This window comes from Carcharhinus amblyrhynchos, chromosome 5 (genome assembly GCF_965287045.1).
Source record: "Carcharhinus amblyrhynchos chromosome 5, sCarAmb.v2.hapA, whole genome shotgun sequence".
Classification (NCBI taxonomy): domain Eukaryota; kingdom Metazoa; phylum Chordata; class Chondrichthyes; order Carcharhiniformes; family Carcharhinidae; genus Carcharhinus; species Carcharhinus amblyrhynchos.
In genome coordinates this window covers 126,108,302-126,124,602 of record NC_137328.1, presented here as the reverse complement: position 1 = coordinate 126,124,602, position 16,301 = coordinate 126,108,302, and the positions used below count along the sequence as shown (strand labels likewise).

Genomic DNA, 16,301 nt, shown 5'->3' with positions numbered 1-16,301 from the left:
GATCACTTTATACTGTAACACCTTCTCACCTTCTGTATTTGTAGATATCAGCCATGAAAAAGTGGAGAACTGTCTGGGGTTTCACGCCAACTTCAACTTCCAACAAAATATCATAAAAAAACAGAACAAAACCAACACTCAAGCTAACTTTACCATCAATGACGACAAGTGCAAGACTGTCACAAGAGGATACTCATGTAAGTATTTGATCAAGGTTATTTGGAATCATCATGTTTTTCATCGTAACCAAACCTGAGAGTGAGGGTGAGACAAGAATGGCCAGCCAGGTCAGTCCATTCTCAGTGAGAGGACTTCTAATGCAATCAACAGTGGCAACCAATCAAGTAAAAGACATCAGTCATAACAGGAATATATGTGCTGTAGTATTGAACAGTCTATGCCACAGATTCCAAACACTCCCAGGACAGGTACAGCACGGGGTTAGATACAGAGTAAAGCTCCCTCTACACTGTCCCCTCTATCAAACACTCCCAGGACAGGTACAGCACGGGGTTAGATACAGAGTAAAGCTCCCTCTACACTGTCCCCCATCAAACACTCCCAGGACAGGTACAGCACGGGGTTAGATACAGAGTAAAGCTCCCTCTACACTGTCCCCTCTATCAAACACTCCCAGGACAGGTACAGCACGGGGTTAGATACAGAGTAAAGCTCCCTCTACACTGTCCCCTCTATCAAACACTCCCAGGACAGGTACAGCACAGGGTTAGATACAGAGTAAAGCTCCCTCTATACTGTCTCCATCAAACACTCCCAGGACAGGTACAGCACAGGGTTAGATACAGAGTAAAGCTCCCTCTACACTGTCCCCATCAAATTCTCCCAGGACAGGTACAGCACAGGGTTAGATACAGAGTAAAGCTCCCTCTACACTGTCCCCATCAAACACTCCCAGGACAGGTACAGCACAGGATTAGATACAGAGTAAAGCTCCCTCTACACTGTCCCCCCATCAAACACTCCCAGGACAGGTACAGCACGGGGTTAGATACAGAGTAAAGCTCCCTCTACACTGTCCCCCATCAAACACTCCCAGGACAGGTACAGCACGGGGTTAGATACAGAGTAAAGATCCCTCTACATTGTCCCCTCTATCAAACACTCCCAGGACAGGTACAGCACGGGGTTAGATACAGAGTAAAGCTCCCTCTACACTGTCCCCCATCAAACACTCCCAGGACAGGTACAGCACGGGGTTAGATACAGAGTAAAGCTCCCTCTACACTGTCCCCTCTATCAAACACTCCCAGGACAGGTACAGCACGGGGTTAGATACAGAGTAAAGCTCCCTCTACACTGTCCCCTCTATCAAACACTCCCAGGACAGGTACAGCACAGGGTTAGATACAGAGTAAAGCTCCCTCTACACTGTCCCCCCATCAAACACTCCCAGGACAGGTACAGCACGGGGTTAGATACAGAGTAAAGCTCCCTCTACATTGTCCCCTCTATCAAACACTCCCAGGACAGGTACAGCACGGGGTTAGATACAGAGTAAAGCTCCCTCTACACTGTCCCCCCATCAAACACTCCCAGGACAGGTACAGCACGGGGTTAGATACAGAGTAAAGCTCCCTCTACACTGTCCCCATCAAACACTCCCAGGACAGGTACAGCACAGGGTTAGATACAGAGTAAAGCTCCCTCTATACTGTCTCCATCAAACACTCCCAGGACAGGTACAGCACAGGGTTAGATACAGAGTAAAGCTCCCTCTACACTGTCCCCATCAAATTCTCCCAGGACAGGTACAGCACAGGGTTAGATACAGAGTAAAGCTCCCTCTACACTGTCCCCATCAAATACTCCCAGGACAGGTACAACACGGGGTTAGATACAGAGTAAAGCTCCCTCTACACTGTCCCCATCAAACACTCCCAGGACAGGTACAGCACAGGATTAGATACAGAGTAAAGCTCCCTCTACACTGTCCCCCCATCAAACACTCCCAGGACAGGTACAGCACGGGGTTAGATACAGAGTAAAGCTCCCTCTACACTGTCCCCCATCAAACACTCCCAGGACAGGTACAGCACGGGGTTAGATACAGAGTAAAGCTCCCTCTACACTGTCCCCTCTATCAAACACTCCCAGGACAGGTACAGCACGGGGTTAGATACAGAGTAAAGCTCCCTCTACACTGTCCCCCCATCAAACACTCCCAGGACAGGTACAGCACGGGGTTAGATACAGAGTAAAGCTCCCTCTACACTGCCCCCCATCAAACACTCCCAGGACAGGTACAGCACAGGGTTAGATACAGAGTAAAGCTCCCTCTACACTGTCCCCCCATCAAACACTCCCAGGACAGGTACAGCACGGGGTTAGATACAGAGTAAAGCTCCCTCTACACTGTCCCCTCTATCAAACACTCCCAGGACAGGTACAGCACAGGGTTAGATACAGAGTAAAGCTCCCTCTATACTGTCTCCATCAAACACTCCCAGGACAGGTACAGCACAGGGTTAGATACAGAGTAAAGCTCCCTCTACACTGTCCCCCCATCAAATACTCCCAGGACAGGTACAACACGGGGTTAGATACAGAGTAAAGCTCCCTCTACACTGTCCCCATCAAACACTCCCAGGACAGGTACAGCACAGGATTAGATACAGAGTAAAGCTCCCTCTACACTGTCCCCCCATCAAACACTCCCAGGACAGGTACAGCACGGGGTTAGATACAGAGTAAAGCTCCCTCTACACTGTCCCCCATCAAACACTCCCAGGACAGGTACAGCACGGGGTTAGATACAGAGTAAAGCTCCCTCTACACTGTCCCCTCTATCAAACACTCCCAGGACAGGTACAGCACGGGGTTAGATACAGAGTAAAGCTCCCTCTACACTGTCCCCCCATCAAACACTCCCAGGACAGGTACAGCACGGGGTTAGATACAGAGTAAAGCTCCCTCTACACTGTCCCCTCTATCAAACACTCCCAGGACAGGTACAGCACGGGGTTAGATACAGAGTAAAGCTCCCTCTACACTGTCCCCCATCAAACACTCCCAGGACAGGTACAGCACGGGGTTAGATACAGAGTAAAGCTCCCTCTACACTGTCCCCTCTATCAAACACTCCCAGGACAGGTACAGCACGGGGTTAGATACAGAGTAAAGCTCCCTCTACACTGTCCCCTCTATCAAACACTCCCAGGACAGGTACAGCACAGGGTTAGATACAGAGTAAAGCTCCCTCTATACTGTCTCCATCAAACACTCCCAGGACAGGTACAGCACAGGGTTAGATACAGAGTAAAGCTCCCTCTACACTGTCCCCATCAAATTCTCCCAGGACAGGTACAGCACAGGGTTAGATACAGAGTAAAGCTCCCTCTACACTGTCCCCATCAAACACTCCCAGGACAGGTACAGCACAGGATTAGATACAGAGTAAAGCTCCCTCTACACTGTCCCCCCATCAAACACTCCCAGGACAGGTACAGCACGGGGTTAGATACAGAGTAAAGCTCCCTCTACACTGTCCCCCATCAAACACTCCCAGGACAGGTACAGCACGGGGTTAGATACAGAGTAAAGCTCCCTCTACATTGTCCCCTCTATCAAACACTCCCAGGACAGGTACAGCACGGGGTTAGATACAGAGTAAAGCTCCCTCTACACTGTCCCCCATCAAACACTCCCAGGACAGGTACAGCACGGGGTTAGATACAGAGTAAAGCTCCCTCTACACTGTCCCCTCTATCAAACACTCCCAGGACAGGTACAGCACGGGGTTAGATACAGAGTAAAGCTCCCTCTACACTGTCCCCTCTATCAAACACTCCCAGGACAGGTACAGCACAGGGTTAGATACAGAGTAAAGCTCCCTCTACACTGTCCCCCCATCAAACACTCCCAGGACAGGTACAGCACGGGGTTAGATACAGAGTAAAGCTCCCTCTACATTGTCCCCTCTATCAAACACTCCCAGGACAGGTACAGCACGGGGTTAGATACAGAGTAAAGCTCCCTCTACACTGTCCCCTCTATCAAACACTCCCAGGACAGGTACAGCACAGGGTTAGATACAGAGTAAAGCTCCCTCTATACTGTCTCCATCAAACACTCCCAGGACAGGTACAGCACAGGGTTAGATACAGAGTAAAGCTCCCTCTACACTGTCCCCATCAAATACTCCCAGGACAGGTACAACACGGGGTTAGATACAGAGTAAAGCTCCCTCTACACTGTCCCCATCAAACACTCCCAGGACAGGTACAGCACAGGATTAGATACAGAGTAAAGCTCCCTCCATACTGTCCCCCCATCAAACACTCCCAGGACAGGTACAGCACGGGGTTAGATACAGAGTAAAGCTCCCTCTACACTGTCCCCCATCAAACACTCCCAGGACAGGTACAGCACGGGGTTAGATACAGAGTAAAGCTCCCTCTACACTGTCCCCTCTATCAAACACTCCCAGGACAGGTACAGCACGGGGTTAGATACAGAGTAAAGCTCCCTCTACACTGTCCCCCCATCAAACACTCCCAGGACAGGTACAGCACGGGGTTAGATACAGAGTAAAGCTCCCTCTACACTGTCCCCCCATCAAACACTCCCAGGACAGGTACAGCACAGGGTTAGATACAGAGTAAAGCTCCCTCTACACTGTCCCCCCATCAAACACTCCCAGGACAGGTACAGCATGGGGTTAGATACAGAGTAAAGCTCCCTCTACACTGTCCCCCATCAAACACTCCCAGGACAGGTACAGCACGGGGTTAGATACAGAGTAAAGCTCCCTCTACACTGTCCCCCATCAAACACTCCCAGGACAGGTACAGCACCGGGTTAGATACAGAGTAAAGCTCCCTCTACACTGTCCCCTCTATCAAACACTCCCAGGACAGGTACAGCACGGGGTTAGATACAGAGTAAAGCTCCCTCTACACTGTCCCCTCTATCAAACACTCCCAGGACAGGTACAGCACGGGGTTAGATACAGAGTAAAGCTCCCTCTACACTGTCCCCCCATCAAACACTCCCAGGACAGGTACAGCACGGGGTTAGATACAGAGTAAAGGTCCCTCTACACTGTCCCCATCAAACCCTCCCAGGACAGGTACAGCACAGGGTTAGATACAGAGTAAAGCTCCCTCTATACTGTCCCCATCAAATACTCCCAGGACAGGTACAACACGGGGTTAGATACAGAGTAAAGCTCCCTCTACACTGTCCCCATCAAACACTCCCAGGACAGGTACAGCACAGGATTAGATACAGAGTAAAGCTCCCTCTACACTGTCCCCCCATCAAACACTCCCAGGACAGGTACAGCACGGGGTTAGATACAGAGTAAAGCTCCCTCTACACTGTCCCCCATCAAACACTCCCAGGACAGGTACAGCACGGGGTTAGATACAGAGTAAAGCTCCCTCTACACTGTCCCCTCTATCAAACACTCCCAGGACAGGTACAGCACGGGGTTAGATACAGAGTAAAGCTCCCTCTACACTGTCCCCCATCAAACACTCCCAGGACAGGTACAGCACGGGGTTAGATACAGAGTAAAGCTCCCTCTACACTGTCCCCCCATCAAACACTCCCAGGACAGGTCCTGCACGGGGTTAGATACAGAGTAAAGCTCCCTCTACACTGTCCCCTCTATCAAACACTCCCAGGACAGGTACAGCACGGGGTTAGATACAGAGTAAAGCTCCCTTTACACTGACCCCCCATCAAACACTCCCAGGACAGGTACAGCACGGGGTTAGATACAGAGTAAAGCTCCCTCTACACTGTCCCCATCAAACACTCCCAGGACAGGTACAGCACGGGGTTAGATACAGAGTAAAGCTCCCTCTACACTGTCCCCATCAAACACTCCCAGGACAGGTACAGCACGGGGTTAGATACAGAGTAAAGCTCCCTCTACACTGTCCCCCCATCAAACACTCCCAGGACAGGTACAGCACGGGGTTAGATACAGAGTAAAGCTCCCTCTACACTGTCCCCTCTATCAAACACTCCCAGGACAGGTACAGCACGGGGTTAGATACAGAGTAAAGCTCCCTCTACACTGTCCCCCCATCAAACACTCCCAGGACAGGTACAGCACGGGGTTAGATACAGAGTAAAGGTCCCTCTACACTGTCCCCATCAAACCCTCCCAGGACAGGTACAGCACAGGGTTAGATACAGAGTAAAGCTCCCTCTATACTGTCCCCATCAAATACTCCCAGGACAGGTACAACACGGGGTTAGATACAGAGTAAAGCTCCCTCTACACTGTCCCCATCAAACACTCCCAGGACAGGTACAGCACAGGATTAGATACAGAGTAAAGCTCCCTCTACACTGTCCCCCCATCAAACACTCCCAGGACAGGTACAGCACGGGGTTAGATACAGAGTAAAGCTCCCTCTACACTGTCCCCCATCAAACACTCCCAGGACAGGTACAGCACGGGGTTAGATACAGAGTAAAGCTCCCTCTACACTGTCCCCTCTATCAAACACTCCCAGGACAGGTACAGCACGGGGTTAGATACAGAGTAAAGCTCCCTCTACACTGTCCCCCATCAAACACTCCCAGGACAGGTACAGCACGGGGTTAGATACAGAGTAAAGCTCCCTCTACACTGTCCCCCCATCAAACACTCCCAGGACAGGTCCTGCACGGGGTTAGATACAGAGTAAAGCTCCCTCTACACTGTCCCCTCTATCAAACACTCCCAGGACAGGTACAGCACGGGGTTAGATACAGAGTAAAGCTCCCTTTACACTGACCCCCCATCAAACACTCCCAGGACAGGTACAGCACGGGGTTAGATACAGAGTAAAGCTCCCTCTACACTGTCCCCATCAAACACTCCCAGGACAGGTACAGCACGGGGTTAGATACAGAGTAAAGCTCCCTCTACACTGTCCCCATCAAACACTCCCAGGACAGGTACAGCACGGGGTTAGATACAGAGTAAAGCTCCCTCTACACTGTCCCCCCATCAAACACTCCCAGGACAGGTACAGCACGGGGTTAGATACAGAGTAAAGCTCCCTCTACACTGTCCCCATCAAGGGAGGTGGGACCTATACAAACTGGATGGGTTACACCTGGGCAGCATCAGGACTGATGTCCTCGGGGTGGAACTTGCTAGAGTGGTTGTGGAGGGTTTAAATTAATATGACAGGGAGATGGGAACCTTTGCAAGAATGCCGAGCAGGGGAATTAAGAACAAGAGGAAAAGACAGTGAGGAGAATTAGGAAAGTGGTAGGCAGAGAAATCAAGAACCAGAATTAGGTAAGGACTGAGTAAAACATAGTAGGAAAGGGAAAAGAATTGTTAAAAGTGCCCACCTTAAGGTTTTGTATCTGAATGCTTGGAGCATTCAAAACAAAATGGATGAATTGCACAGATAGATGTAAAGAGGTGTGATACAGTCAGCATTACAGATTCATGGCTCCAAGGTGAGCAAGGATGGGAACTAAACATTGAGGCTATTCAGTGTTTAGGAATGACAGACAGAAGGGGAAAGGTGGTGGAGTTGCATTCTTGATTAAAGATGATATTGATACAAGATTGAGGAAAGATATTAGCATAGATGATGTGGAATCTGTATGGGTCGAGTTAAGAAACAACAAGGAGCAAAAAACACATGTGGGGATGGTGTACAGACCACCAAACTGTAGTGGTAATGTTGGGAATAGCATTAGACAGGAAATCAGAGATACATGTGCTAAAAGGAACATCTGTGATTATGAGAGACTTTAATCTGTATATAGATTGGAAGAGTCAAATTAGTCACAGTACAATGGAGGAGAAATTTCTGGAGCACATATGGGATGGTTTTCTGAGCAATATCTTGAGGAAACAACAAGGGAGCAGGCCATCTCAGACTGGGCATCGTACAGTGAGAAAGGATTAGTTGACAGTCTAGTTGTGAGAAACCCTTGGGGAAGAGTGACAGTGCTATGGTAGAATTCTTGATCAAGGTGGACAATAGAACAGTACAGCACAGTACGGCCCTCGATGTTGTGCTGAGCTATGTCCAAACCCAAGATCAAGCTATCCCACTCCCTATCATTCTGGAGTGCTCCATGTGCCTATCCAATAACTGTTTGAAAGTTCCTAAAGTGCCCGACCCCACTATCACAGCAGGCAGTGTATTCCACACCCCAACCACTCTCTGAGTGAAGAATCTACCTCGGACATCCCTCCTATATCTCCCACCATGAACCTTATAGTTATGCCCCCTAGTAACAGCTACATCCACCCGAGAAAATAGTCTCTGCACATCCACTGTACTATTCCCCTCATCATCTTATAAAGCTCTATTAAGTCACCTCTCATCCTCCTCCACTCTAAAGAGAAAAGTCCCAGCTCCCCCAACCTTTCCTCACAAGACCTACCCTCCAAACCAGGCAGCATCCTGGTAAATCCCCTCTGCACCCTGCCTAATGCTTCTACATCCTTCTTATAGTGAGGTGACCAGAACTGCACACAATATTCCAAATGTGGTCTCACCAAGGTCTTGCACAGTTGCAGCATAACCCCACGACTCTTAAACTCAAACCCCCTGTTAATAAATGCTAATTACACAGTATTGGGCTAATGGAAAGACTCTTGGTAGTGTTGACGGGCAGAGAGATCTCGGGGTACATGTGCATAGATCCCTGAAAGTTGGCACCCAGGTTGATAAGGTTGTTAAGAAGGCGTACGGTGTGTTGGCTTTTATTGGTAGAGGGATTGAATTTTGGAGCTGTGAGGTCACGTTGCAACTGTACAAAACTCTGGTGCGGCCGCACTTGGAGTATTGCGTACAGTTCTGGTCGCCGCATTATAAGAAAGATGTGGAGGCATTGGAAAGGGTGCAGAGGAGGTTTATCAGGATGTTGCCTGGTATGGAGGGAAGGTCTTGTGAGGAAAGGCTGAGGGACTTGAGGTTATTTTCATTAGAGAGAAGAAGGGTATGAGGTGACCTAACTGAGGCATACAAGATGATCAGAGGGTTAGATAGGGTGGACAGTGAGAGCCTTTTTCCTCAGATGGTGATGGCTAACACAAGAGGACATAGCTTTAAATTAAGGGGTGGTAATTATAGGATGGATGTCAGAGGTAGGTTCTTTACTCAGAGGGTAGTAAGGGCGTGGAATGCCCTGCCTGCAGCAGTTGTGGACTCGTCAACTTTAAGGGTGTTCAAATGGTCAGTGGATAGGCATATGGATAACATTGGAATAGTTTAGGTTAGAGGGTCATTAGATTGGTTCCACTGGTTGGCGCAACATCGAGGGCCGAAGGGCCTGTACTGCGCTGGAATGTTCTATGTATTAACACACTATAAGCCTTCTTCATGGCTCTATCCACTTAAGTGGCAACCTTCAGAGATCTGTGGATATGAAACCCCAGATCTCTCTGTTCCTCCACATTCCTCAGAACCCTGCCGTTGACCCTGTAATCCGCATTCAAGTTTGTCCTACCAAAATGAATCACCTCACACTTATCAGGGTTAAACTCCATCTGCCACTTTTTGGCCCAGCTCTGCATCCTATCAATGTCTCTTTGCAGCCTACAAGAGCCCTCCATCTCATCCACTACTCCACCAATCTTGGTGTCATCAGCAAATTTACTAACCCACCCTTCAGCCCCCTCTTCCAAGTCATTGATAAGAGTCACAAATAGCAGAGGACCCAGCACTGATCCCTGTGGTACACCGCTGGTAACTGGCCTCCAGTCTGAAAATTTTCCCTCCACCACCGCTCTCTGTCTTCTATGAGACAGCCAGTTACTTATTCAATCAGCCAAATTTCCTTCCATCCCACACCTCCTTACTTTCTTCATGAGCCTACCATGCGGAACCTTATCAAACGCCTTACTAAAATCCATGTATACAAGATCAACTCCTCTACCTTCATCTACACATTTAGTTACCTCCTCAAAGAATTCAATCAAATTTGTGAGGCAGGACTTACCCCTCATGAAACCGTGCTGACTCCTTTGGATTCAGCTGCATCTTTTGAAATGGTCATAAATCTTATCTCTCAGGACCCTTTCCATTAACTTATCGACCACCAAAGCGAGGCTAACAGGTCTACAATTGCCAGGGTCATTCCTATTTCCTTTCTTGAAGAGAGGAACAACATTTGTCACTCTCCACTCCTCAGGCACAATTCCCGTGGACAGTGAGGACCCAAAGATCAAAGCTAAAGGCTCTGCAATCTCATCTTTTGCCTCCCAAAGTTTGTGCCCATACCTGACAGTTTCTGTTCCCGTCGTACACTCCCTAATTCTTGCCTAATTGCATCATAATCACCCCTGCCCCAATTATAAACCTTGCCCTGCCATGTTACCCTATCCCTCTCCATTGTAATAATGAAAGACACCGAATTGTGGTCACTATCTCCAAAGTGCTCTCCCACAAACAAATAATGATGTAGCTGATTCTGAGACCAGGGTCCTGAATCTCAGTAAAGGGAACTATGACGGTGTGAGGCATGAATTGGCCCTGATGGACTGGGAAACATTACTGAAAGGACAGACAGTGGACAGCCAATGGCAGGCATTGAAAGAATGAATAGGGGAACTCCAGAATTGTTTATTCCTGTTTGGCGGGAGAGTGATCGGGAATTATGACCAAACCATGGATTACAAGGGAAATTAGAGATAGTATCAGATTCAAGGCAGAAGCAAACAAATTGGCAAGAAAAAGCAATAGGCCTGAGGATTGGGAGCAGTTTAAAATTCAGCAAAGGATTGATTAATGTTGGAACTTTTTTCAGAGGCTAAGTATTTACTGGCTTTCATGTGAGAGATTCCCCTTCTTAATTACGGCTCAGCTAACACTAGACTCGCGGATTCAGTACGCTGGTTAAAGACATTTCTTTATTTTCCAAGTCTGGTTCAATGAACGAGGGAGAGAGGTTTGAGGGTTTTCCCAATCACTCTGAAATTACATCACTCTCAGTATTGCAATTATACAATTCTCAGAAGCCATTTGCCCACTCCTTGCTCAGTCAGGTATGAGACAATAATTATTAGTATATTTACCTTGGCCAATAACAATTACCTTCTGACAGTATGGGACTATGTGAGTTTCTGGACTTCAAGAGTCTTTCTCTTAGTCTCCTAATACCTCCTAGACTGGTGTAATGTAGGATCTCTTCATTCGAACTGTCTGAGATCTCTGGCGCTGTCCTTGCGCAGTGAATATTCTATTCATTAGGATTGTCTAGGGACACTAATAAGAATTGCTTCCCACTTCACTCAGTAGTTTCATTGTTCAGAGGAATGTGGTTCTTTTCACTTTACTACATCCCATCTTGCCTTAGAGCACTGTGCTATTGACCAAATTATATGCAGATTATTCAAAAACACATATCTAAATTCTCTATTCACTCTGACCTGTTAGTACCAAGTTATTTTAAACTTCTTCTTATGATTAAAAAGGGAAAAATAGAGTATGAAAGTAAGATTGCAGGGAATATAAGTACTGACTGTAAAAGTTTTGATAGATATGTAAAGAGAAAAAGGTTAACAAAAACGAATGTAATCCCCTGACATAAGAACATAAGGACATGCTAATTTAGTTCCTCAGACATTTCTTTGTTTCAGACTGTAGTGCTTGCTAAACTAATGGGACTAAAGGTAGACAAGTCCCCGGGCCCAGATGGAATGCATCCCAGGGTACTAAAAGAAATGGCAGAAGTAATAGCAGATGTGTTAGTAGTAATTTATCAAAATTCGCTGGACTCTGGGGAAGTGCGGGCAGATTGGAAAACAGCTACTGTTACGCCGCTGTTTAAAAAAGGAAATAGACAAAAGGTGGGAAATTACAGGCCGGTTAGCTTAACATCCGTAGTTGGGAAAATGCTAGAATCCATCATTAAAAAAGAAATAGCAGGACGCCTGGAAAGGAACGGTTCAATCAAGCAGACGCAGCATGGATTCATGAAGGGAAAGTCCTGTTTGATGAATTTACTGGAATTTTATGAGGATGTAACGAGTGCGGTAGACAGAGGGGAACCGGTGGATGTGGTGTTTTTAGATTTCCAGAAGGCGTTCGATAAGGTGCCTCACAAAATGTTGCTGCAGAAGGTTAGAGTTCACGGAGTTGGGGGTAAAGTGTTAGCGTGGATTGAGGATTGGCTATCTAACAGGAAGCAGAGAGTTGGAGTAAATGGGTTGGCAGTTGGTGACTAGTGGAGGAGGATGCAGAGATGCTTCAATGTGATTTGGACTAACTGAGTGAATGGGCAAATGCATGGCAGATGCAGAGTAATGTAGCATAATGTGAGGTTTTCCACTTTGGTGGCAAAAATGGGAAGGCAGATTATTTTCTGAATGCCATAAATTAGGAGAGGGGAACATGCAATGAGGTCTTGGTGTCCTTGTACACCAGTCGCTGAAGATAAGCATCCAGGTGTAGCAGGTGGTAAAAAAGGCAAATTGTATGGGGGAAAGTGGCAACCGACTGTTGAATTGGATGATCAACCATGATCTTAATGACTGGTGGAGCAGACTTGAAGGGCCAAATGGCCTCCTCCAGCTCCTATTTTCTATGTTTCTGTGTTTAATACGCCACTCCAGCTATATAAACAGACATGGATAATGGTTAGTGATCTTTATGCCATCATTGGTCACAAATCCAGTTCCTACACTGGCTCCATTTCCCACAGCTCATAACTTTATATTTATTCTCGGGTAGTGAGCAGTGCTGGCAAGGCAATTTGGGGAGGCAATGGTCCAGTGGTATTATCACTAGACTGTTAATCCAGAAATTCAGCGAATGTTCTGGAGATCCCGGTTCGAATCCCGCCACAACAGATGGTAGAATTTGAATTCAAGAAATAGCACATGGAATTAAGAATCTACTGATGACCATGAAACCATTGTCGATTGTCAGAAAAACCCATCTGGTTCACTAATGTCCTTTAGGGAAGGAAATCTGCCATCCTTACCCGGTCTGGCCTACATGTGACTCCAGAGTCACAGCAATGTGGTTGATTGTCAATATCCCTCGGGCAATTAGGGATAGGCAATAAAAGTTGGCCAGCCAGCAATGCAGGCAAATGCCATAAGACCATAGGGGCAGAATTAGGCCACTTGGTGCATCAAGTCTGCTCTGCCATTCAATTGTGGCTAATATTAGAAACATAGAAAAACGACAGCACAATACAGGCCCTTCGGCCCACAAAGTTGTGCCAAGCATGCCCCTACCTTAGAGATTACTAGGCTTACCTATAACCCTCTATCTTACTGAGTTCCATATACTTATCTAAAAGTCTCTTAAAAGATCCTATTGAATCCACTTCCACCAACATTGCCAGCAGCCCATTCCACGCACACAGCACTTTCCAAGTGAAGAACTTACCCCTGACATCTCCTCTGTACCTATTCCCCAGCACCTTAAACCTGTGTCCTCTTGTGGCAACCGTTTCAACCCTGGGAAAAAGCCTCTGACTAGCCACTCGATCAATACCTCTCAACACCTTATACACCTCGATCAGGTCACCCCTCATCCTTCGTCTCTCCAAGGAGAAAAGGCCGAGCTCCCTCGACCTATCCTCATAAGGCATGCTCCCCAGTCCTGGCTCCGCACCCTCTCAATAGCTTCCACATCTTTCCTGTAATGAGGTGACCAGAACTGCTCACAGTACTCCAAGTGGGGTCTGACTAGGGTCTTATAAAGCTGCAACATTACCTCCCGACTCCTAAACTCAATTCCTCGATCGACGAAGGCCAGTACACCGTACGCCTTCTTAACCACAGCTTCAACCTGCGCAGCTGCTTTGAGCGTCCTATGAACTCGGATCCCAAGATCCTTCTGATCTTCCACGCTGCCAAGAGTCCTACCATTAATATTATATTCTGCCGTCCTATTTGACCTGCCAAAATGAATCACTTCACACTTGTCTGGGTTGAACTCCATCTGCCACTTCTCCATCCAGTTTTGCATCCTATCAATGTCACGCTGCAACTTCTGACATCCCTCCACACTATCCACAACACCTCCAATCTTTGTGTCATCATGACACAAAAGGTTTTTCTCATGAATGAATAAAAAAAATCTTTGTTACCCATCCCTAACTGCTCACGAAAAGCTGGTGGTAAGCTGCCTTTTTGAACCACTGCAGTGCATGTGCTATAGGTAAACCCATAGTGCTGTTAGGGAAAGAGTTGCAGGACTTTGACACAGCACCAGTGAAGGGGCAGAGCTATGACTGGGTCCAGGTGGTGCGTGTGACTTGGAAGAGAAACTGGAGGTGCTGGTGTTCCCATGTGCCTGCTGCCTTTGTCAGTGTGATGGACTCAGTTTCATTGGCAGATATGGTGACCGCAGAGCTACGATCATAGGACAGACAAATACTGAGACCCATGACAGGGTTTTGATTTGATGTGATTTATTATTCTCATGTGTATTGGGATACAGTGAAAAGTGTCATTTCTTGCACGCTATACAGATAAAACATACCTTTCATACGGTATATGGGGAGAAGGAAAGGAGAGAGTGCAGAGTGTGGTGTTACAGTCATAGCCAGATCGTAGAAAAAGATCAACTTACTGCGAGGTAGGTCCTTTCAAAAGTCTGATGGCAGCAGGGAAGAAGCTGTTCTTGACTCAGTTGGTACATGACCTCAGACTTTTGTATCTTTTTCCCAAAGGAAAAAGATGGAAAAGAGAATGTCCGGGGTGCGTGGGATCTTTGATTATACTGGCTGCTTTTCTGAGGCAGCGGGAAGTGTAGACAGAGTCAGTGGATGGGAGGCTGGTTTGTGTGATGGATTGGGCTACATTTACGACCTTTTGTAGTTCCTTGCGGTCTTGGGCAGAGCAGGGGTCCATACCAAGCTGTGATACAACCAGAAAGAATGCTTTCTATGATGCATGTGTAAAAGTTGGTGAGAGTTGCATTTGACATGTCAAATTTCCTTCGTCTTCTGAGAAAGCAGAGGCGTTGGTGGGGCTTTCTTAACTGTAGTGTCAGCATGGGGGGGAGCCAGAACAGGTTGTTGATGATCTCAACACATTTTTTGATTTGATTTTGATTTAATTTGATTTATTATTGTCACACATATTAGCATACAGTGAGAAGTATTGTTTCTTGTGTGTTATACAGACAAAGCTACCATTTATAGAGAAGGAAAGGAGAGAGTGCAGAGTGTAGTGTTACAGTCATAGTGAGGGTGCACAGAAAGGTAGGTCTATTCAAAATCTGACAGCAGCAGGGAAGAAGCTGTTCTTGAATCGGTTGGTACATGACCTTAGGCTTTTGTGTCTTTTTCCCGATGGAAGAAGGTGGAAGAGATAATGTCCAGGGAGTGTGAGTCTTTGATTATGCTGGCTGCTAGGAATTTGGAAGCTCTCGGCCATTTCCACTTCCTTCCTGTTGGTGTAGGGCATTAATGGCCAAAGTTCTTCATCCTGCTTTTTCATTCATGAGGTGCAGCAACTTGGGAATGTTTTCAGTTCTTTCTCTGCTGCTTGGAAATGCTCATCTTTTTCAGCCTTGAAAACAGAAAAGCCTCTCATCAAGGACGTGCTGTCATTTGTCACTGGTGGGGACACAGTCTTCCTCACTCGTCTGAACGTTATGTTGTCTGAGGGAAACCGGCCAATTGATGCTTCCATCTACACGGACTGGGCCAGCTCACTCATCCACTCCCCAGCATTAGTGAGACAGCAGGTAAGGACACAAGGCTGCCCTAGCAGGATGGGAGAAACTGGATCAGGAGGACACATGGAGTGCAGGTCCATGGTACTGAGACAACAAACCTTATATTTCCGTGAGCCTAAAGGCACAAGTCTCTTTTTTTCTCAATTGGCTAAATGAGGTGAGGAGCTGAGTGCATTTTCTCTAGAATTTTCCATCAAACACTGTAGGATGGACTCATCTAACCCTATTCCACCTTTCAATGAGATCATGGTTGATCTGTGACCTAAGTCCATATAACCAATGTTGCCCTGTATCCATTAACCTCTGGTTAACAACAACCCATCAAGCTCAGATTTGAAATTAAACCTGTGAACAAAGAACAATACGGCATAGGAACAGGCCCTTCGGCCCTCAAAGCCTTCACCAGTCATGTGTTTTTAACTAGACCATCCGTTTGTATCCCTCTATTCCCAGTCTGTTCATGTGGCTATGTAGATAAGTCTGAAATGATCCCAGCGTGTCTGCCTCCACCACCCTGCTTGGCAGTGCATTCCAGACCCCCACCACCCTCTGTGTAAAATACAACCCCAGCATATCCGTATTGAACATTGTCCCCCTTACCTTGAACTTGTGACCCCTTGTGTTTGTCATTTCTGATCTGGGAAAAAGCTTCCAACTCTTCAC

The 16,301-nt window shown here is 47.1% G+C and overlaps 1 protein-coding gene across 1 annotated transcript in view; it reads left to right on the top strand.

Annotated features, from left to right (window-relative positions):
- Positions 1-16,301, top strand: part of c9 (complement component 9) — a 62,737-nt gene that overhangs the window by 37,827 nt on the left and 8,609 nt on the right. Inside the window, exons 8-9 of the mRNA XM_080189809.1 lie at positions 45-197; positions 15,469-15,647. Coding sequence (XP_080045935.1) covers positions 45-197; positions 15,469-15,647 — 332 coding nt within the window. The remainder of the gene's footprint in view (positions 1-44; positions 198-15,468; positions 15,648-16,301) is intronic.